Source organism: Salmo trutta, chromosome 2 (assembly GCF_901001165.1).
Source record: "Salmo trutta chromosome 2, fSalTru1.1, whole genome shotgun sequence".
Taxonomy (NCBI): domain Eukaryota; kingdom Metazoa; phylum Chordata; class Actinopteri; order Salmoniformes; family Salmonidae; genus Salmo; species Salmo trutta.
This window is the reverse complement of record NC_042958.1, coordinates 56,812,249-56,835,544: the sequence shown is the minus strand read 5'-3', so window position 1 is coordinate 56,835,544 and position 23,296 is coordinate 56,812,249. Positions and strand designations below refer to the sequence as shown.

General features: G+C 44.2%; 1 protein-coding gene across 28 annotated transcripts in view; it reads right to left on the bottom strand.

Annotated features, from left to right (window-relative positions):
- Window positions 1–21,961, bottom strand: part of LOC115158068 (transcription factor 7-like 2) — a 116,829-nt gene extending 94,868 nt beyond the window's left edge. For 5 of the 28 annotated variants that reach the window (XM_029706572.1, XM_029706635.1, XM_029706644.1 and 2 more), the window contains exons 1-3: window positions 21,322–21,960; window positions 21,101–21,167; window positions 20,823–20,947 (exon numbers count right to left, since the gene is read on the bottom strand). In XM_029706572.1, the coding sequence (XP_029562432.1) occupies window positions 20,823–20,947; window positions 21,101–21,167; window positions 21,322–21,510 (381 nt within the window). In that variant the 5' untranslated portion in view covers window positions 21,511–21,960. Of the gene's footprint in view, window positions 1–20,822; window positions 20,948–21,100; window positions 21,168–21,321 lie in introns of all 28 variants that reach the window. The other 23 variants (XM_029706625.1, XM_029706653.1, XM_029706688.1 and 20 more) reach the window with 7 other exon arrangements.
- Window positions 21,962–23,296: the final 1,335 nt, after the last annotated feature.

The following is a 23,296-nucleotide window of genomic DNA, read 5'->3' as shown; positions in this document are numbered from 1 at the left end:
AAAGCGAGACGAACGAGAGGGGGGAGAGAGAGAGAGAAGAGAAAGAGTGTGTGAGAGAGAGAGAGAGAGAGAGAGAGAGAGAGAGAGAGAGAGAGAGAAGGCCACAAGCCTTTTGTAATTGGTGCAGTGAGACAGAGAGAGGACAGACACTATACACTAGCTCCATAGAGTCTCACTACACTAGACCATTAAGCTCCAATATGATCTATATTCTCATTCTGAAATAGTTTTCTGGGATCTTCTTTTTTTTTATACAGATGATGATAATAAGCGTTGATCATAAGAGCAGTCCCGAGTTGTTTTCCACTGAGTGAACACAATAGCGTTCATGGCACGCCCATGTCAACACGCTCTCCTCCCTTTAACACATTCTGACAGCTCTCTCTGACGGGCAGATGAATACATCGGAGCATGCGTGTAGCAAACAAGACGGAGTAATATCCTCTCTTATGTCAACGAGGGCCAGCACCGAAGCAGCCCTCGGCAATATTGGGAGCTTTTCGAGAGAAAAACGCCTAGGTCCTGGCACCGGAAATCACGTACACTGCACACCTTAATACACAGCGTATGAATAAACCTATGTATACACCTATAGCGACGAAGATACAGATTCATAAAGGTTGTTTTTTGGTTCTCGTTTTGTTCCAGATAGGTTCCATAAAGGTTAACATCATCTAGAAAAAAAATCGGAGCTACAAACTGTGTGTTTCTGTCAGCTGGGGGGAAGCAGTGCAGCGGCGGGAGGAGGAGGAGAGAAAAAAAGCCCTCAGCCAAGCCATCAAGTTGAACATTGAACTTCACAGTAGTAGCTGCCTTTCTATGCCTCTCCTTTTGATGTTACCTCCAAAGCAAAGGATCAAAGGCTTGGAGTGTGGCGTGGGGAAGTCCCAGGCTCTTAGCCTGCCAGCCTGTGATATATGTAAAAATCTACGCCAAAAAAAAGAGAGAGAGCAAGCTAGGGAGAGACGGGGGAGAGAGACAGGGCGAGAGTCGGAGACAGAGAGGGAGGGAGGGAGACGGAGAGAGAAAGGCAGAGAGGGAGAGACAGAGAGAGAGAGGGAGCGGGGTGAGTGAGAGAGCAAGAGAGAGCAAGCTTGCAAGGAATGTGGCTAAATAGTAGGTTTCGCTCTTAATGGACGGTGGAGATGCAACAGGTTGTTTTAGCTAGAATGGGAGGTTAAAATAATGTGTTTTTGAATCAGAGAATAGGCATTGGTTTGATACTGAGAGGGGGGGGGGCACCAATCCCCCAAACAGTAGTGCAGTACCTACCCCTTACCCCCAACCCTCCATCGCCTTTTCCAACATCAAGGGGGTGAGGCTGTGTCTTCTCTACATAAATATACAGTGTGTGCTGTTAAAGTGAGGACTACAGTAAACATAGTGGAGATGAAATGCTGTGTGTGTCTCTCACAGAACCGTCCACACACACACACACACACACACACACACACACACACACACACACACACACACACACACACACACACAAACACACACACACACTACTGGACATGGACAAACACACACAGCTGGGCCAAATACTGGAGCAGAGGTGTGCTGAAATTGACAAACCTTTGCTATAGACAAACAAACACACACACACACACACACACCCCCTTTCCCCAAGGCTATAGGATTAAGAGGTCCAGCAGGCTGACAGCAAGCCCTTCCTTCCCATGTATCTCGTCGATCTTCCCCCACAGTCCCACACCCCTCCACCCCTGGTCTGCCAGCTAGCCATACCTACGAGGAGGACACACCTGAACTTGACATCGATCGGCCCCAAGCTTTTGCTGCACACACACACAAACAGACACACAGACACACATACACGCACACACACACAATCTGATCTAAATAAAGATGACAACTCCAAAGTGGTGCGAGGCAAAGGAGGTGCACCGTTGAGGATGGAGGTGCTGGAGGCGCACCGTTGAGGATGGAGGCGCACCGTTGAGGATGGAGGCGCACCGTTGAGGATGGAGGCGCACCGTTGCACCGTTGAGGATGGAGGCGCACCGTTGAGGATGGAGGCGCACCGTTGAGGATGGAGGCGCACCGTTGCGCACCGTTGAGGATGGAGGCGCACCGTTGAGGATGGATGAGGAGGGTGGAAAACATGTTCATCCTTTCATCACTTCCTCAATGGGAGGAGACATCCTTGAGAGAACTCGGACAACGCTACCATCCATGCAGGTCGCCATCCTGCCATCTATAAACCAACTAGCACACGGAATAGCGTAGAAACAGACACATGTACGCAGTCTTACGCCCAACACACAGATCTAAAAGCCCAGCCAGTATCAACGTCGGTCAGGTTTGTTCATCTACCCTTGGGGTCACCGCCACAGCCCCATTCTTCAAGTTACAGATTCCTTAAGAGTCATGGCCTTGAGAGAGGGAGGAGTGGGAAAAAAAGAATGGAGGTACGACATAATCAGCCCGTTGTTGGAGGAATAGGAGGAAGAGAGAGAGAGGGAGAATGGAAAGAAAGAGAGAGAGAAGGGGAGGGGGAGGGGCATAAAACACGTCCGGATCTTGTTTCGCAACAGCTGCCAGGTCCTCTGGACTGCCTGCATTTCCACATCTTTGTGTGTGTCTGAGTACAAGTAAGCCTAGGTTATGAGTGGCTGCATGTATACATTATGCTAGAACTTGTCGACAAGAACTACAAAAGTATCCTCTTGCTCAAGTGCTATGGTATTGTATGTAAACACAAAACAGATGGGGCACTTCCCAATGTAAATGAATAGTTGAAGGAAAAGATCTGTGCTGCTATTCAGTCGCATACAGCTCCAATATGTCCAATCTATAAGACATTCCGGCTTTCATTGACCTTTAAGTAAATTGTTAGGTTAGGTTATTGAATTTCATTGGGAAATAGTGCATATAGCATAGAGAAATGCAGCACACAAAAGGTAGATCATTCGATATGGCAGACATTCCCCTTGACAACATAATGAACCACTTCCCTATGGCTAAATTATTTTCTACAAGAATAACAATCCAACATGCCACTTTCTCTATATGAACCTGAGAAACAAGGAACTTATAAAAAGGTTGACTATATCCTAGTCTTGATTTCAAGGCAAGGATGGCAACACCAGATGAACTGTATCCAGATGGTTGAAAAGTACCTGTTCTGTCTCTGTATCCATACTAGAGCAAACCTGAGTGATGGCTGCACTGTGGGGGAAGAGTCAGAAATGGGGTTCATGGCTAGAAGCTTTTGGCTTTCTGTAGCAGGTTAGGAGAATTAACGTAGCAGGTTAGGAGAATTTATGAAGCAGGTTACGAGAATTAACGTAGCAGGTTAGGAGAATTTATGAAGCAGGTTAGAAGAACTTATGAATCAGGTTAGGAAAATTAACATAGCATGTTAGAGGAACTTATGAAGCAGGTTAGGAGAACTTATGAATCAGGTTAGGAGAATTAACATAGCATGTTAGAAGAACTTATGAAGCACGTTAGGAGAACTTATGAATCAGGTTAGGAGAGTTAACGTAGCAGGTTAGGAGAACTAACGTAGCAGGTTAGGAGAAATAACATAGCAGGTTAGGAGAACTTATGAAGCAGGTTAGGAGAACTAACGTAGCAGGTTAGGAGAAATAACATAGCAGGTTAGGAGAAATAACATAGCAGGTTAGGAGAAATAACGTAGCAGGTTAGGAGAACTAACGTAGCAGGTTAGGAGAACTAACGTAGCAGGTTAGGAGAAATAACGTAGCAGGTTAGGAGAAATAACATAGCAGGTTAGGAGAAATAACATAGCAGGTTAGGAGAAATAACATAGCAGGTTAGGAGAAATAACGTAGCAGGTTAGGAGAACTAACGTAGCAGGTTAGGAGAACTAACGTAGCAGGTTAGGAGAATTAACGTAGCAGGTTAGGAGAATTAACGTAGCAGGTTAGGAGAATTAGGTTAAGTTTAGGAGAACTAACGTAGCAGGTTAGGAGAATTAACGTAGCAGGTTAGGAGAATTAGGTTAAGTTTAGGAAAATGGTTAGGGTTAGCTAAAATGAAGGGGGAAAAAATCTACTTTTGACGTTCATTTTACATTCAGGCCATGACCAGAAATGGGTGGATGAACTTGAAAATATAAAGGAAATTAGCAGGTGGGGCATGTTTCAGGTGTGATCAGGGCTTGTGTTGCTAAATCTCGACTTCAGTCTGCCTCGGTGTGATGGATAGCTAATGAGCAAGAGAAAAATCCATCGGGTGATACCGCAGAATACCATCCATTGACAGGGCAGATCGCTAGCTCCCTCCCTATCAACGACGGGTTAGGGGGAAGAAAAGACAGGAGGATAGACGAGGACGGGGGGAATAGGACGGGGGGAGTGTGAGAGAGAAAAAAAGTCCCAATGATGACACCTAAGTGCAAAGAACGATTAAGGATTTACTTTTCAAAAAGGACTCCCATTGATCTTTTTTGATAGACCTGCAATAAATCTAACTAGATCGACTCACACGAGAACGAAGACTAATCCTTTAGTCAGATCCAGAAGAACTCAAACCAAACCAGCTGTTAATTTAGGCTTTACAAGATAAAGCAGGAGAAATCCAACCTGATATACCCTAGGGCATGGGCTTACATCATCTCTGTAAAGCTATCAACTTATTGCCAGTTTGGAGAGGTAATCAGAGCACACACTGTGAGTGAGAGAGCAAGGGGAGAGGAAGAGTGGAAGAGACGTAAAGAAGAAGAGACACACATAACCCGAGAGGTAGTAAGTACAACAAAACACTGAAAAGGGAAAAAAAGAGGTAAAATCTAGAAACATAGCCCAAATATTGCTACACTGAAAACATATGGTTTTTTTTCCTCACATGGTGAACATCTAGGCCTGCCCCTACACAGGTCTATTGACTGAAATACTGACTACGTCAAACAAAGATACTTTGAAGGACGAGGCCGCGTATGTGGGAGTACCTTTCTCCAATTATCGCCGGAGAAGCAATAGTTAGTGGAAAGTGGGAAGAGATGGCAACAGCAGCACTCAGGGATGATAGCTGAATGGGAGCAGGCAGACAGCTGAAGTGGAGCAGGCAGACAGCTGAAGGGGAGCAGGCAGACAGCTGAAGTGGAGCAGGCAGACAGCTGAAGGGGAGCAGGCAGACAGCTGAAGTGGAGCAGGCAGACAGCTGAAGGGGAGCAGGCAGACAGCTGAAGTGGAGCAGGCAGACAGCTGAATGGGAGCAGGCAGACAGCTGAAGTGGAGCAGGCAGACAGCTGAAGGGGAGCAGGCAGACAGCTGAAGGGGAGCAGGCAGACTGCTGAAGGGGTGGCAGGCAGTGGAGGCCGCCAGATCTATTTCTTGCCCTGAGCACCCTGTAATTCCCCTGGAGGCTCGCCCAGTCTCGGTCCCCTATGGCCGGTGCCACCTCACCCGGGCCTGCCATCCACACTGTGGCAGCGCCATAGCAAACCATAGTAATTAAAATGGATATTTTTGTTCTCTCCCCTCACCGTCTTAGCGGAAGTATTGCAAGACGGCTTCCAGCCCACACGGGTAACATGGTCCAATGTCTTTTTCAGCCAAGCATCCTGTGTGTGTTTGTGTGTGTGTGTGTGTGTGTGTGTGTGTGTAGGCTATGTGTAATCATGGTATAGTTGTTTTAGTTCCTTTCCTGATCTGAGTGTGTGTTACCACAATGAGGGTGCAGAGAATATGCATACCACACACACACACACACACACACACACACACACACACACACACACACACACACACACACACACACACACACACACACACACACACACACACACACACGCACGCACACACACTCATTAACCCCATCTCCTTGTCTTTAATGTCCTGTTTACTACATGCAACAAGATCAAATCTCAAATCCAATTCCAGGTCTTACAGACCTCTTCACTTTGTGGAGGAGGGGTGCAAAAAGCAGGCTCTGTAGTCTCTGGACACTGTCCAAGGGAAACTGAACCTCAGGAGTCAAAACAAAACCACACGTGAAAGCAGAGCAAAAACAGATATCCCCTCGGCCCCCCTCATTCCCCCTACCTCTCCGCCCTCTCGTGGTTACACTGGATGCACACAAGGATCACCATGACTTTGTGGGGCTCCTCTCTCCCCCTACAAATTGTGGCAGGTTTTGGGGCTTTGACACGGACCAGTACTTGTGTGTATACAGGGCACATCCCATGTAAAGGAGAATGCCACTTTAGCTCCACTCTATTGCCCTGTGCTATATTTACCGCCCTGCTAAACCGCCACTACCCCCACCACCTCTTAAAAGAAAAGAGCCCAGTCCAGGCCTGTGGTTCTGACTGCCCACTGGCACCTCTCACCACGGCCACAAGGTCACACTTTTAATTACACAGAAACAGTAATCTCACCAGACAGATGGCAAGCAGGCCGCCTCTCAATTACTTTATACCCAATTGAATCATTACTGATGTTATTTGCTCAATTATGGCACACAAAAACACCACAAAACAGGATTTGTGCTACAAGTGTGGGGTGGGGAGAGCAGATGTGCCTCCTGCCAAGCATCTGTGACGGGGATCAAAACAGCGTGAAGAACACAAGCGCAGGGCGGTGTTCGTTTTCTAAAATATATATCTATCTATAATACTATATTCAGGGCCAGTGAAAACAGACCCTTATTTTTGATGAAGGAACAAAAATCACGGGCCTATGCAAAACATGTCAGCTCCCAACACCCTAGTTTGGTAAACCACATAACAAGAGCAATTTATACTGAACAAGTTACAGTTCATAGAAGGAAATCAGTCCATTAAAATGAATTCATTAGGCCCTAATCTATGGATTTCACATGACTGGGCAGGGGTGCAGCAATGGCAACCAGGCCCACCCACTGGGGAGCCAGGCCCAGCCAATCAGAATGAGTTTTCCCCCACAAAAGGGCGTTATTACACAATTTGGACGTACGGCCAAATTCTATAGAATGACATTGGAGGCAGCCAATTGCACGCACAGCACCTCCAACATTGTGTTGTGTTACACAACTGCACATTTTAAAGGCCTTTTACTCCATCCCACCAAAACTGGCTGAAGTTTCACAGTATTGTTCCAACCTCAGTGTGGAAATATATATAAAACACATGTAAAGCCCGTTTTGGACTGCATTGGGCCTTTAAAAGGAGAGAGGGAAGACATTTGGTTTACGGTTTTCTCTGGGACCAGCAGTTGTCTTTGGGGAACATCCCGGGGCTCGGCTCCTTTCCTAAAAACCCAGCAGTGAGCGAGCTCTGCTCAGTGTCCAACCTGCCGATGCTTCGCTCTTCCTGCCAATGGCTTCTGTGAATAATTAGAGGTTGGCTTCCCAGCGTCTCTGATCACAGCTCCCCAAGCATCTCAAACTCTGGCCAATCAGCTCGAATGTGTTGGCTACTCAGACATGCTTGAAACCAACACTGATACTGATATTGATTTGATATTGATACGATTACAAAATGTCACGGCCAAAACCAATGAAGACACAAATCCTGGTTAGTTTTGGCTAGAACTTAATAGCACAAATATTCCTGCACCGATGCTCGTATAAATACTTGAAGTTAGGCGTTAATCGAGCCAACAGAGATAAATGCTTTGGTCTTTCGGGTTGTAAATCCTCTGGCTGATTGGCTGCCCGGTTGGTCATTGGGTATATATCTTGCCCTGATTGGTTGCACCCAGGGGTGTCATGTTCTTCGACATGTATACGGAGCTTCATGCCACTGGGGGCTGGAGCCCAAAAGGCTGGAAGAGGGCTATTAATCTACCCTAACCATCATAGGGACAAGGAGAACATCAATGCAACACAAACGTTTCCCCTCCCAACAAGAACACTATGGCGACTCGCACCTCTTCTCCTGGATTAGAATGGAGCAACATGGGCTAAACCAGCACAGGAACTTCCAGGGGGATATATACGGGTCAAGCTGAGACTGACTCACCAGGTTGAGTCATTTTCAGACGCGGCCAATTCTGAATCCATATATAATGGCTGTGAAAAACATTTGGCCCCCTCACGACCCTAATAAGACCGACAGCTCCCCGCTAAATGGGAACAGTTGCGTCGAGTGGCACGTCCTCTGCTGTAAAACGACCCTCGGAACATATAAAAACTTCCAAGCAGTTTCTTTGAGTCGGGGTGAGGAATTCCCTCGGCCTATAGAGCGCGGTCAGCAGTTGCTCTCGCAAGAGGGCGTGTGAGCGACTGGGAAGGAGGGAGGATGGCTGGATGTTACCAACTACATGTCAAATTGAGAAAGAGGGATTCTTCCAGAGCGATTCAGAAAATGTGGAGGTCCGCAAAGCGATCCCGCAGGCCAAGTTACAGGATGAGGAGGAGTAGGGTTGGTGGGCAGAGTTAGTCTCTCACACACATCCACTCCGTGGCCCTGGAAATAAGAGTTCCCCGTTGTAATCTCCAACTCTGCCATGATATCGCCGTTAAAGTGTGGGGGAATAGCAGACAAGTTGACAAAGGGAGATAACATATTCTAATAATATAGGTCATTTAGCAGATGCTTTCATCCAAAGCCACTTCCAGTCATGCGTGCATACATTTTACGTATGGGTGGCCCTGGGAATCGAACCGACGATCCAGCCGTTGCAAGCGCCATGCTCTACCGACTGAGTCATACAGGACCACAAGCTTCTGCTCTGGCAAGCTGGAAGGACCTGAGTCTACAGCTCCAATCACTAGGCCTATACTGCAAACTGGCCCACATCCTTAATCAAATGTCAATACCGGTCCACATCCTTAATCAAATGTCAATACTGGTCCACATCCTTAATCAAATGTCAATACTGGTCCACATCCTTAATCAAATGTCAATACCGGTCCACATCCTTAATCAAATGTCAATACCGGTCCACATCCTTAATCAAATGTCAATACTGGTCCACATCCTTAATCAAATGTCAATACTGGTCCACATCCTTAATCAAATGTCAATACCGGTCCACATCCTTAATCAAATGTCAATACCGGTCCACATCCTTAATCAAATGTCAATACCGGTCCACATCCTTAATCAAATGTCAATACCGGTCCACATCCTTAATCAAATGTCAATACCGGTCCACATCCTTAATCAAATGTCAATACCGGTCCACATCCTTAATCAAATGTCAATACTGGTCCACATCCTTAATCAAATGTCAATACTGGTCCACATCCTTAATCAAATGTCAATACCGGTCCACATCCTTAATCAAATGTCAATACCGGTCCACATCCTTAATCAAATGTCAATACCGGTCCACAGGAGTAGCATCCTGTGGCTTACTAACAACACTAAGCAATGGGACTACAGTAGTTTCAGACCAACTGATCCCTGCTGAGATTAGGGTGAAGAATTCCACCGAATGCCGTCTCCTTACCCCTTCACCACGGCCATGGACTCCTGCCCTCCAAGCTGCTGTGTGTGTGGCAGGGTGAGCGCCATGGCAGGCAGCTCTGACACCTGTCTCTGACAAGTCCCAGCATTCACACAGTAACTAAAGCTCGCTGCCTGGAAGGCAGGTGAAAAACACGAACTCTCACCTCCTGACAGCACACACACACACAGTAGACTACACGCACTGCAACATCCTAACCAAGAGGCACTTAAGTGTTATCCAGACCACTTACAAAGCCTCAATACCATGGCTAGAGATATCCTCATGTCTCTCAGATATACAACCCTTGATTCAATCTGTGGCTTGGAGCTGTAAATTGTTGCTTCCCCCAGTCTCTCGCCCACCCTGCTGTAACCACCGGTTTGTTTTTGCATCGCGCTCCACTTGCGTAACTGTCGAGTGGTTTCTCTCTCGGGAGACAATGACTGTGTCCAGAGCAGGCCAAATCTTTCCATTTTAAATAGCCTAGAGATTGCGAGAGAGACAAGATGATTGGTCCACTGTTTTAAAAAAAAAACACTTCTATGAGAGTTGAGTAACATACAGGTAACTGCCCAAATAAAGGAAACACCAGCATAGTGTCTTAATAGGGCATTGGGCCAGCATGAGCCCGAACAGCTTCAATGCGCCTTGGTATAGATTCTACAAGTGTCTGGAACTCCATAGGAGGGATGCGACAACATTCTTCCATAAGAAATTCCATCATTTGGTGTTTTGTTGACAGTGGTGGAAAACTTTCTCGGGCGCCACTCCAGAATCTCCCATTGGTGTTTAATTGGGTTGAGATCTGGTGAATGAGATGGCATATGGTTTACATCGTTTACATCCTCATCAAACCATTCAGTGACCACTCGTGCCCTGTGGATAGGGGCATTGTCATCCTATGGGGGCATAGCCATGGTATCCAAAATAATGCCCTGCCCAGCAATTTTAGACATGACCCTAAGCATAATGGGATGTTTACTGCTTAATTAACTCAGGAACCACACCTGTGTGATGAAGCCCCTGCTTTCAGTATACTTTGTATCCCTCATTTACTCGGAGTGTTTCCTTTATTTTGGCAGTTACCTGTACAGTGCGTTGTTTTTTTAAGGGAACAGTGAGAAGCACAGATAGGTAAGACTGCCTGGGGCTGAGGCCCTGAGCCTTGTGTGCCTGGATTAAACGTCGGAATCCACGCTGTAATTGTAACTTAATTGTAAACTCCCCTGAGTTCACTGAGAGTATCAAAGTCTAGCTGGGTCAGGGAGTGTGGAATTGAGTTGGACAGTCCAACAACAGCTACAACTGACACTGCCGCAGCTACTGTGAAACCTTCTACTATTACTACTACTAGTGCTTCTATACCCATAATATACTTTATGTGCGCTATATAGGGGGAGGGTTAGTGTTCAGGCTGGGTGCTGGGGCAGAGGACTGAGCCTGATTGAGTGCTGCAGCCCCTGGTATGGAGATGCTGCCGGTGCTCACTCTGCCACATCCGACCACCGCCCCTTTCCCCGCCTCATTTGCACAGCAGTCCCGCTTTTCTGCACTCAGTGTATCTTTTTGTAATTTCCCTGCCGAGGGTCCATTTGTATTATCTGCCGAAATGGCAGGCAGAGGGAGGAGGAGGTAGGGAGGAGTGGGTAGGGAGGAGGAGAAAACAAGGGAGTCTTGTCCCAAGGAGACTTGTGTTTTTCTACAGTAGCGCTTCTCAACGCCAACCTCCCCCCGTAACACACACGCAGGCGGACGGACACTGAGGCCCAACTCCCTCTCCCTGACTAATGTGCCCCGACACTCATACATCACCCATAAATTGGCCAAATGAATTAACCATGACCTCTGCTTAGCGTTACAGGCTTTAAATGGATTTCCCCCTCCTCAGGTCTGGCCAATAATTGCATTTATCCATCTTGTTGAAGCGCAGTTTACACACTCGCTAACATCATGCCAATCCCGGCTACATTTTCCGCTCCAATGGCGGGAGTGAGGGAGATTTGTCATCGGATCATAACAGGTCATTCGAACAACAATTAGTCTGATGACTTCACTGTATGTCAATGTCTGGCTGCCCAGTAGGCAAGGCCCTGGTGGAACTATCTATCTAAACCCCACTCTTTCTCAACTCAAACCTTGCAATTCTTTAATATCAACCACGCAAACCTCAATCACGCAAACGACAGCCAGCCATGGTTGTGGTATGTAGTAAATGAGGGTCGTGAGCAGCCACACACAGACAGACCAGGCTAAAGCTGTGAACACTGGTGTGGGTAGGGGTCATTTCTACACTTGTGTAGTGTTTGAACAGTAGTGCATTAGACGCTCTGGGGCCCACAGAACAATTCAGCTATGTAAACACAGAGGAACTTCCTTCCCTCCGGTCCTTCAGGCCGGCACTGAGACGACCCACTGTTTAAACAGCAGAGAATTCCTCCGGCCGCCTGGCCCTATCAGAGCAGCTGCTCTCCACTGAGGCCTCAGTGCAGGGCGGACCAGAGAGAGACTCAGTGTAAAGTCAAAAAGCCCTCGGGGTCATCCTCCAAAGACAAATACATATTTAAACACATAATGGCCATAACAGGTTTACTTTGACCACTGTGGTGTCTGAATGGGTTTTATTTGTTCACATAAAATGCTAGCGTAGTCACATGGGCACAGGCAGATGAGCTAACCAGAATATCAAGAGTTAAAACTGAAATCTTGCCACTCAACACCACCTGTTATGACAAAGCCAGCAATTTATCTTTATTGGTATTTGAAAAATGCAAAGCACGGTGCTCCATAAAGATAGAGGGGAAGTAAAGGGGAAGATAAAAAAACAAGATAAGGGGGAGATAAAAGAAACTCCTCGTTCTAAAGGGCACCGTGACAGACGTCACATGACCCTTCATTGTCCACCCCCGCAAAATGACACGATGGCGCCCGAGACGCTTACTGTCGATTATGTGGACCACGTTCTATATTTCATTAAATCACTTAAGTTCTCAAACATCTTCCTTTTTATCTTCTATTATTATGACACCATGTAAATCCTTTCAATTGACTGTCAATCAAACCTGTTATATCACTATAATAGGCCTAATATAGAAAATCAGAGTCAACTTCCTTTTCCCTGTAGATATCGATCTTAGTGCTACAGGACTGTGAACAACAGGTCATGATTTAAACCCAAACCTTATTTCAACCTTGCTGAATCTAATTGTCCTCCACTTCAACAGGGCAAAATTCCCTCTGCTTTTCAGTTGATTTGGTCCTCAGTCCGCATCCATCGCCTCTGGCTGACAGTGAAGGCCAGTCATCCTACCTCAGGCCAGTTGTCCAAACAGACACTCAATTCACTTTGACCCCTTGGGGAGCCAATTGACAATTCACTCAGTGCTGGGAGTCAATTTCCTCACGTTTGGAATTGACCCTAAACACTGCTGCCCCCATTCCTCAGTGGAGCAGAGTGCATTAGGGAGATTTAAACCTATGCTTTTCACACAAACGACCCCACCCCACCACCCACTCAAACACACAGACCACAACATACAATTATATCCCACAACAGAATGAGATGTGGTATTCAATCTACTCTACAGCCTACTAGGAGCCCATGTGACCAGTACTTCTCGTGATATGTTATCTACTGTACCCAAAGCTGTCCTTTTTAAGAGGGGCAATATTATCGTGCGCAAATAGATTTCTAATGGGCAGCAAAAGAGTGGACACTAGAAATTTGCTCTTAATCTATTGGGAAATTGGTGCACAGACCCGGACAATCTCTCAGTATTCCACATTGCGTGTGTGCAAAGGGCTTAAATTTCATTAGCCTTGTGCATTTTTACATACAGTCAGTAATCTCCGCAACATTTTGTTCTAAATCCCAGAATAATCCGGAGATTAGTAGATGAATTTATTTCTGCTGTGGCTCTAAAACTCCCTCACCTTTTCAAGCAGTTATGAACCAACCTTTAACAGCAAAAAAACAAACAATCACCTCATTAGTGCACACACACACACACACACACACACACACACACACACACACACACACACACACACACACACACACACACACACACAAACACACACACAAACACACACACACACAGCACTCCTCAGAGCTTATCCTCCCACAATTAAGAGTTTAATTAGAATATAAAAAATGCATCGTTTTATCACCTTTCCCTTCTCAATTATGTGTTTAATACAAAACGGTCCCTCACATCTCAAAATGTTTGGGTCCAGATTATCCGAATAAACTAAAAATTGCAATCACAAACTGGACAAGGATGTCAAATTATCTATGCTCTTTACAAATACAGAAACCCTTGACATTTGTGAATACATTAAATACGGCAGATAATCATCATAACAGGATACACTGGTAAGACTGATGCATCTTTTAACGCAGGACCTAATATTGTAATGACAATGACTTTATAGATGCAATTTCTTTTCCCTTTCAAGTTAAAAATATAGGTTTGTTGTAGTTCATAACAATGTTGAGATGCTACAGGGATGAATGTCCTGAAGGGTTCACATATTTTCTCCAAACATTGCAGGCAATTATTCATAATCACTTCTCCCAAAACACCAAGGCCTCCTGAGTGAGATTTCCGCACCGTGGAACATTCTAGAGCGTTCTACCACATCCATAAAAGGCAGCCCTACCACAGGTGATCGTGCACATTGGCACGGCTAGTTATTATATAGCCCAACATGATCATTAGGGGTTGTGATAGTGTTACACAAACCGCAGACACACAGGCGTGTGAGCTGCGTACACACACCCACACACACACACACACACACACTCAACCACTCCTATCACTCGTCATAAAAGGGTCAGAGAGGCAGCTCTTTTCCCAACAGAAAGCACTCTGCACTTTGACCCTCCCCAAACACACTCCAATCCAAACATATGCCTGGCACCACCAAATTCCCCCACTGTCACACAATCCTCTCGCCCACCAACGCTTTTAGGGCGGACATTTTGATGATGAGACGTGGACACAGGAGGAGGTAAATACTGTAGAGAACTGGCCAGATTCATTAAGAGGAAAAGCCACACACATGGCCTGTCCATCAAGCTCGGCAATAAACTTGCCCCCCCCCCCTTCTCCTAGTCCCGCTGTTTTTTTGGGGGGGGTAAATGTGAGGCCTGGAGGCACTATTATTTGGACATTAACCAGGAACTGTCGCTGTTCTCATTGCCCGGCATTAACAGCAATTATGCGCCCTATTCAACCGGCCTTTGTGCGACCCCCCCCCCACCCACACACACACACACACACACACACACACATTGCTGGACGCATTTCCCGCTTTTCTTAACCCCCCCCCACCCCCACCCAGCGCATTCTCTCCCACGCCGCTGGTAAACTCCTTTCGCTGCTGGGCTTGAATGAATGAGTTTATGGAAATATGCACACAGACAAAACATAAATATACCTAGTCTAAATGTTATCAATAATAGCATCAATCATTATTTCCTCAAAAAACATACAGTAAAAGACCTTGCACATGCATTTCAAAACTGCAACACACTTAATGATACAGTTTTTCCCTATAAAAAGGTCTACGGTATGACGATCATGAAATGATCATTAAACAGACAATCAATACTACAGATGTACCACAGAGCTATTTGTGGACACAAGAAAGAGTAGCTGCTGATATTACAACAGATAATGGGGATCCAAATACCCCAAATATGGTATCTTTGTACTGGTTGCAGTGCAAAACTCCAGCTCTATTGTAAAGGAATACAACACCTTGCTACCACCCGCTCTAAACTATATTGATTCTATAATTGATGGAAAGAGAAAAGAATCTTTGAGCTTCAGTAGAATTACAGAATAAAGGGGTGAGACTGTCTATGTAAGGAGTCATTGCCTGCGAGGTAAGCCTTGACATCTCGACTAGCAGTCCAGGGCTAACTCATCCGACGCTCCCAACACGTGCATTTGTATCAGAACAATTTAAAGGTATAAGGACAATACAACAAAGAACCATAAGAACTGCTCCTTGAAATTCAGGGAACAGCCATGCATTTTACATGTGTCGGATCTAGGGAGCATAGAACATCAAATATATGAGTTCATATTGCATGCACATACTGTGCCGTACATATATGGGACACACATGCAAACACACACACACACACACACACACACACACACAGATAGGCAGTCATTAGATTTCCATGTTTCAGAGAGCCCCAAGCCCTGTGGGCCGGCAGCAAGACTATACGTAACAGATGACAAAAGTTGCATTCCAGATGTACAGTGAGATCTTTGTGTTGAGCTTTATGGAAATGCATGGGAGACAGAGACAGAGAGATAGAGGGAAAGGGAGAGAGGGGGTGAGTGGAAGGGAAGAAGAGGGGAGCACCAGTCCACAGCTGCTAAGCCAATGCTGTTTTTTTAAACAGAATAGCATACAGCGGTATGGCCCAGCGATAGGGAAGTGGAAGGTTAGGGGTGAAAGTGTTTTGTCGGTAGTCTATGCAATTTGCTTTACCAGCCGCAGTTCTATTGAGGAAGAAACATTGTATATTTCAGTTATAGATCTATTACAATTGAATGAAATCCATCACCTTTTTGATAACCTTAGATTTAGAGTCCTATTACACAAAGACCCATCGCATAGGTTTGATAGGTAACCAAAAGGGGGAAAGAAGAAGCATGAACTCTACCCAAACCTTATTCACTACCAGTAGGGAACTACTCCCATCACAGTATTTAAAAACCCACGTTAAAAACACGCCCACAAACGTGTTGGACTGACTTCTTTTTTCTGCGTGTCATTTCAAACCAGCCGATGGGAGAGTTTTGTATGCTTTCACACAGCTTAGCCTGCCAACATCATCAGCATAAGACAATTAAGCCCTGCCAACGAGGGGGGAAAAAAAATCTCTGTAAATATTTACAGCGCAAATCTTTTCCATTCATTCACCAGGCGCTAACAAAACCTTACTGTACTCTCCCTCTCTAACCCCCCCCCCCCCCCTCTTTCTCTACATCTGCGATTCATTGACTTTACAATTTACCACATGTCGAGATGGGAGAGGTCGAGACTCCATCTGAATCACGGCACAAATATGCGAGTGATTTATTGTTTTAAAAGCCGTGGGCCGATTTAGTGCAACTCCACTTTTCCTGAGCATTACTCCTATTGGCAGACCATGAACAATTACAGTTTGGACTAATTAAGCTGAGAGAATGTGCTGTGCGCCGCTAATGTCTAGCAGGCCCCAATTTTTGTTTAATGGTGCCAAACTTTGCTCCCCAACTTAACTCCCTCAAATCCAAAACAGATTACACTTTTTATGGGTGTTTATCAAGCTCAAGAAAAATAAAGATGTTTTCTTTTCCTTGCATGGGATGAGAGGAACAGAGAAGTGGAGGGGGGGTAGAGAGAAAAAGAGAGAGAGGGGGAGCGAGAGCGGGTCCTGCTTCCACTATACTTTGTAAACAAAAGTGATTTGCAGGACAAAAGGATCACGACCTTAATAAATTCGGAGTGAGCTTTGCGAGGTGAAACACAAAATGTGGACGCATAGTGCCATGAACCCCCTGCGGATAGCAATTAGCTCCTATTAACATGTAAAGCCGATTTGATAAGGTTTGGGTCTATCCCCTAAATCCACATGAAGCTATCTTTCCTCACCTCGCAGGGACAAGCCATTCAGAGCTGCACCAGAACACACATAATCCACATCATATACCATTGTTATGCATATGCTGCTAACATATTTAAAAAGATACTGTCTGTGTCAATTCTAAAATATTGGACATACCATCACATCTACATAAACACAAAGGATTACAGTAGGTGCTATTTCCAGGCTGATGTTCAACTGCTAAATCGGATGTTAATTGCAATAATCTTGCCACAAATCCACCATTCCCTCCAAAAACATGTAAAAATGGCATGTCATTAATTGTGAAGGGAAGTAGTATTATTTTTTTTAAATTGCTGGGTCTACCACAATAGGAGAGATACTGGTGCAACAATACAAGTGAAACAAAGAAAAGAGAGAAAAAAAAGCTATTGGTATAGCTAACCACACAACGCTTCTCGCCAGGCTTGCTGTGGAATCGTCACAGGTTTCGGGAGCGTCTTTTTCCCCCCACTCTAAATAGACCAGTGGAATCTGGGTGTTGTGTTCTCTCTCCCTCTCTCTTTTTTTGTTCCTTTTTAAAACTAATCGTAATTATACAACGAAACCCAAAACCCCAGCCAAAAGCCTGCTTGCCCCGGGAATTATGGGGCCAGGGGTGGCGTCAAATATCTTAACATTCAAAAGTCTGAGAGGCAGTAAATAAAGCCAGTAGATTTATGGCCCTGCAGCCCTATGCCAGAGTTCCTGCAACCCCGCTCTCTCGCCTCTCTGCAGACCTGTTGAGGTGTGACGTTAGCCCGTAGCACTGGAGCTAACCCATCGCCTTTTCAGAAAGACCCATGTTAGCATTAGCATCTGCACAATCGCAGAGAGAGAGAGAGAGAGAAAGAGAGAGAGAGAGAAAGAGAGAGCGAGATGTGCAAGAAATAGTATGGCACCGGGGGTTAGCTGGCCAGGCCACTTCACCAATTCATCCTGCTCCTACTGAACCAGCAGACCTTTGTGTGAGGTTGAAAAAGGAGGGAGGGGAAGGAAGTGAGGAACGAGGGGAAGAGGGAGGAGAAGAGGGCAGGAGGCCTAACACCCTAGGCACAACGTCATGTCAAATTGCTAAATGATCCCAAATTGTACAGCTTTTTAGACTTAGGTGGTTGGAAAAACAAACTCTCGCTCATTATAGCTCTCTGAGGTCAGACAAATTATAGTGACCTCCACACACACACACACACACACACACACACACACACACACACACACACACACACACACACATTTCAAAAAGACATGCAGTAACGGAATCACAGGAAGCATAGAAAGCATGCCGAAAATGTTACGATCACAGCCAGCTGACAAAAAGGAGAACTCATGTGGTAAGACCGTAGCATCACTAACATCACAATCATATCACATTGGACCAATAAATGCCTAAAGGTATGGAAACAAAAAACTAAAATGTGCACACACACACACACACACACGAATTACAAAAATAGTATTGCATCGTCTGCACCAACGAGACCGGAAATCGATTAAATTAGAAAATTGGACAACCGACGACGCCTGCTATGTCAAAGAACCGTAACATAACAATGGAGTGAGCTAGCCATTTCCAATCCCAGACACAGTACTAGTCATATTCTGCAGCCTTCATTACTAGTTAGGAAGGAAGACAGATAATCAATGCCCAGGTGAATTATTGATGCTATACATTTATGAATACAACGAACACAAAACATCAAAGCTCTAACGGCTGGACACACACGGTGTAAAAAGGAGGGTTGGGTTAGTGCAGTAGGTAAACCATCATCAGCCTACTCTCAGGGCAGGAAGAATAAAGCTGTCCTGCACATTTATAGTGCAGTTCTATTTGTGCAAAAAAATGATATCACGTGTGCAATGTCGCCTTGCTCTGTAAACCAATTACAACGCAAACACGGTTCACTAGGCATTTCTGAAATGTTATTTTTGCAGATGATCTTATTCTACATACAGGTAGGTGATGGGCGATGACGGTGACCAAAAAGGCTAATATGACAACGTTCCTGATTAGGAATGACCTCTGAACTAATGGCCAATAGGAGGAAGACTGTACACAGACCCGAGATCAGATTGAGACATGTACAGCAGCATCTTCTTACAGTGCAAGGGCATTCCATGACTTTATTCTTATCAGCTGAGTACATAAGTTACGTGTGCTACTGCTGGACCTGGGTTTATAGTGAACAAAAAGATACTAACCCTTGCCCGTTAAAACAAGAAGCCAGCTTAAAGTGTGTGTGTGTGTGTGTGTGTGTGTGTGTGTGTGTGTGTGTGTGTGTGTGTGTGTGTGTGTGTGTGTGTGTGTGTGTGTGTGTGTGTGTGTGTGTGTGTGTGTTAAAGGTAAAGAATGGCAATTGGTCTCAAATATGCACGAGACACACATTTAATAAAACACCAAATCATAAAATATACAAATAGCAAGATAATTCAATAAGATGTAAAAAAAAAAAAAAAAATACAACAACAAAAAAATAGCTGTGCAATTATTTTGTAGACATGTTATAAGACATGCTTAAAATGTGTCAGACACAAAAGGATGCATTGCACTGCCTATCACATGTGTTGATTTTCAAGGTGTGCCTGATGCACTAAATTGAGGAAACAAATATTAATTTCATTACCAAAAGGCGTATATGGAGGTAAGTTCATATTTCCTAATGCCTGTTTTTTTTTGCCTGAACCTTGTAAAATTAGATGACAGGTCCTAAAGCGAAGACTTGTAATTGCAACCATAAAAAAAAGAATGGTTTAAAAAATGATCCCGCTTAAGCATTGCCCAGCCCAGCGGCACTTGGAGGTGGCGAGTAAATGAGTAAGTTTGCATAATTATAGCAAAGCTGATTGCCTCTAATAAATAAGATGAATTTATTCATAAATAACGTTTTACATGGCACATGCTTTTAAGAGCGATGGTTTACCCGTTACAAGCTAGAGTGGTATGCAAGCAGTACATAGGCTGCAACACTGCGGAGCGTAAAATTCTAACATTATTTCCAGCCTATACATCAATTATTTTAGATTTAAATGTTTGATGGAAAAATATGAATGTCTGCATATTCAAAGTAACTGTCAATGACGGGCCTCTTCCAGCTAATGTCAATGCCATTAAACAGATGCAAGTTTAATAAACTAATCAACACATTGGTTTTGTTTTTATAAGGTTCCTTCTCAATGCTTTTCTGAATTTCCTTTATGTTGATATATTTATCTAAACGTACTTGTGTTAGGTGTTATTATACAGAACTAAGAAGGTTTAAATGGGTCATGAGTTTTAAGCATTAAAGTGAAAAAGGTTTTCAATGATGTTGTGAAAACAACTTAGCCAAGGCTCAGTACAACATTATATTAGGGGGCAGTATAAAATCAAAGCCAAAAGTAGCCTATCTGAAACTCACATAATAATACAATAACAAGAAGAACAAGAATCATTTTTAAATGTACACTATAAACTGAAAGGTTTTTATTAAAATTCATGTATATGTTTTGTATTATAATTTGATCACAGGTGAACAATAAATAGATTATTCATCATATGCACATGACCTTGCATACAATAGTTTTTATTTGAGGTGATGGAAACGCATTGAGTATCCCTACTCCTACAGAATGCCATCGGCTTCAGAGAAACATGCAGGAACACTGTGTTGCAAGCGACATGCATGCCATTGTACAGTTCATAAAGTTGTGAAACTTCTGTCTACATTTAACAACTAAACACACCTAGCTGGGTGACAATGCGCGTTGACTCTAGGGGCTACTTGGGTTGTGTCCACTAATGTATAGGTGTAAATAAACGAACTTACTGTGCGTGCTGTTGGAGAAAGTGATCCATTCGGAAGGTACGGGCTTGTAAGATCGGGGATCATTATAAATGGATAGCCCGGGTACGGTGGGCTCTTGAACAGCCCTCCATCTTGCCTTTTCGCAGCTAACATGGCGGGGGAAAAGAATAACTTTTATAAGTGCCTTGAAAACTTTGATGCATCTGAGATTCCAGAAGAAACTCATTCGGTACGCTCATATAGCGCCATTGTGTAAAAATCTAAGAGACAAGAGCGTGAACGGAAAAGCAGAAACTCACCCTCCTCTAAACTTTCTCTTGTTTTGTCTCTGAAAGTTTCAGATCTAGGCGGAGGCCGTCTTTCCGCCTTGAAATGCAACGAAACACAGGGGTTGCATTAAAGAAACACATAGGGAAATCATTACTTTTTAAATACCGTGGTTTCACTGCACATTTCGCGCACAATAAGTAAATGGTTGCAAACTACCGAATGGACAATCGATTACGATTATTTCACTTACCTCCGAATCCGACGAGCTGTTTTGATTTGTTTCTGATTCATTTACAAGAGAAGATTTGACATCTGCTAAATCCCTTTCTGCTGATAAATTCTCCGAAATTTTTTCCTCCTGCTCCCCTTCGTCTTTGAAGGAAATCATTTCATCGTTCGCACCCAAATCGTCCCCTCCACCGCCGTTCAGCTGCGGCATTTTCCCGAGCAATTTTGGGGGGCAAAAACACAAAGTTTTAAACCCTTGATCTTGGTGATCTAGAATCCGAGTTAAAGTTTAGAGTCTGTATTGGCGTTTTCCAAGCACTGGCGGTTAGTACAAACTAAAAAGAAGGGGGATCTTGGCAGAAAAAGAAGCCGGAGATGGAGCTGAGCCGCTCGGATTGAGTGAGTTGAAGTTGGTCGGAGTGGTTTTCAGTTCAAAGGCGGCGCTGATTGACAGATAGAGAGGGATGGAAATAGAGAGAGTCTGGATTCAGGATTATTGACAGGGAGAAACACACAAGAAACTAATGACATTCAAAAAGGGAGGGACTTGAAGTGACGTTTTTATAAATAGGGAGAGAGAAAAAAGGCTGGATGAAGCCGGCGGACGAGTGTGCAGTTAGAGAAGGCAGTTTGGGTGAGGAACGCAGGACAGTGAAGCGCCCGTTTGCTTTTGTGCTGGAATAGCAAAATAGGCTGAAGTAGCCTACTTGTAAATGCGGATTCAATAAATGGGCGGTCTCCCACTGAAAATGAATAGAAAGCACATCCTTATTTTCTCCAGTTTCAAAATGTAGCAATTTTGAAAAGCCACGGCATAGGGGCCAAAAGTTTACTGCGCATGCTTTCCAGGATAAACTTAAATCAATCTAGGTTATATCAACATTTGCTTCCTCGGGTAGGGGCAGGTTACATGAAGCAGTATCAATACCATGTCGATTACTATGACATCTTGAGCCCGTTCCTTTTTGTTGTACATTTCTCATAACATATTGCATCATTTTATATTTTAGACTATATCCTGAATTAGGTTGCATCTATAGTTTATGTATTTGCATTTTGAAATACAAAGGACACAATGATGGGCGCACAGACGTGCTCTCAGTCTGCACACGGTTGGGGAGAATACAGGCAGAGGGGCTAATGAGGCCGGGTTTTAGGACTAACCTGTAGCCTATTCATTCTGAATAATATAACAGGGGCTTGGTACATTTGCGCTGTGTTCTTTTCTCCATCTGACAGATTTCTAAAGCACAAGAAAAAATGCCACCAATAAACTTTTCAGCTCATTTGTGTCATTGATGCAAATTATTAACGGCTCTCGAAAAAAATATATATATATGGAGCAGGTTTATTTATAATGGACATCGAGTGGTGCTGGAATAAAGACATTTTAATTAGACGATAGGCAATTTTTTTTGTACGACAATTTAATGAATAACACACTAAAACCTACTGTTTGCGTCAAATTATGTAGCCTGTCTAAATATTAATATGCTTAATTAACTCTTTGACAGCTCTACACCAGGTGGTCAGTCAGGTCACGGTCAATTGACAGCAGCCTAGTTGTAGGCCTGCCTAGTTAGAAGACCAGTATCTAGTCTTTTTTACGACGAAGACTTATTTCATATAAAACTGGTCTACGATCATCCTCAATACTTATCGCTGCTTGTATTCGCACCTTCGTCTCAAAGTGTTGTTTAAAAACAGCAACCTCTGGAGCTCAAAATAAGTCATTCTTCTCTCAGTGTTTGAAGTGTTTGAATAAATTAGGCAGAGAAACAAAACGAAGGTTTAGCATTTTTTTTGTTCTGCACAATTTTCTTCATTGTTAATTCTGAAATTTAATGATTAAAGTGTATATCTCTGCTTCAGCCTATAGGGTTCATCTTTTGGTGACCCCTAAAATGCTGTTGGTTGGCATGTATAAAAAAAAAAATGTTGGAAATATACGTTTATGGAATAGACCTATAGCTGACACACCTCTCATTTGGCTGCTC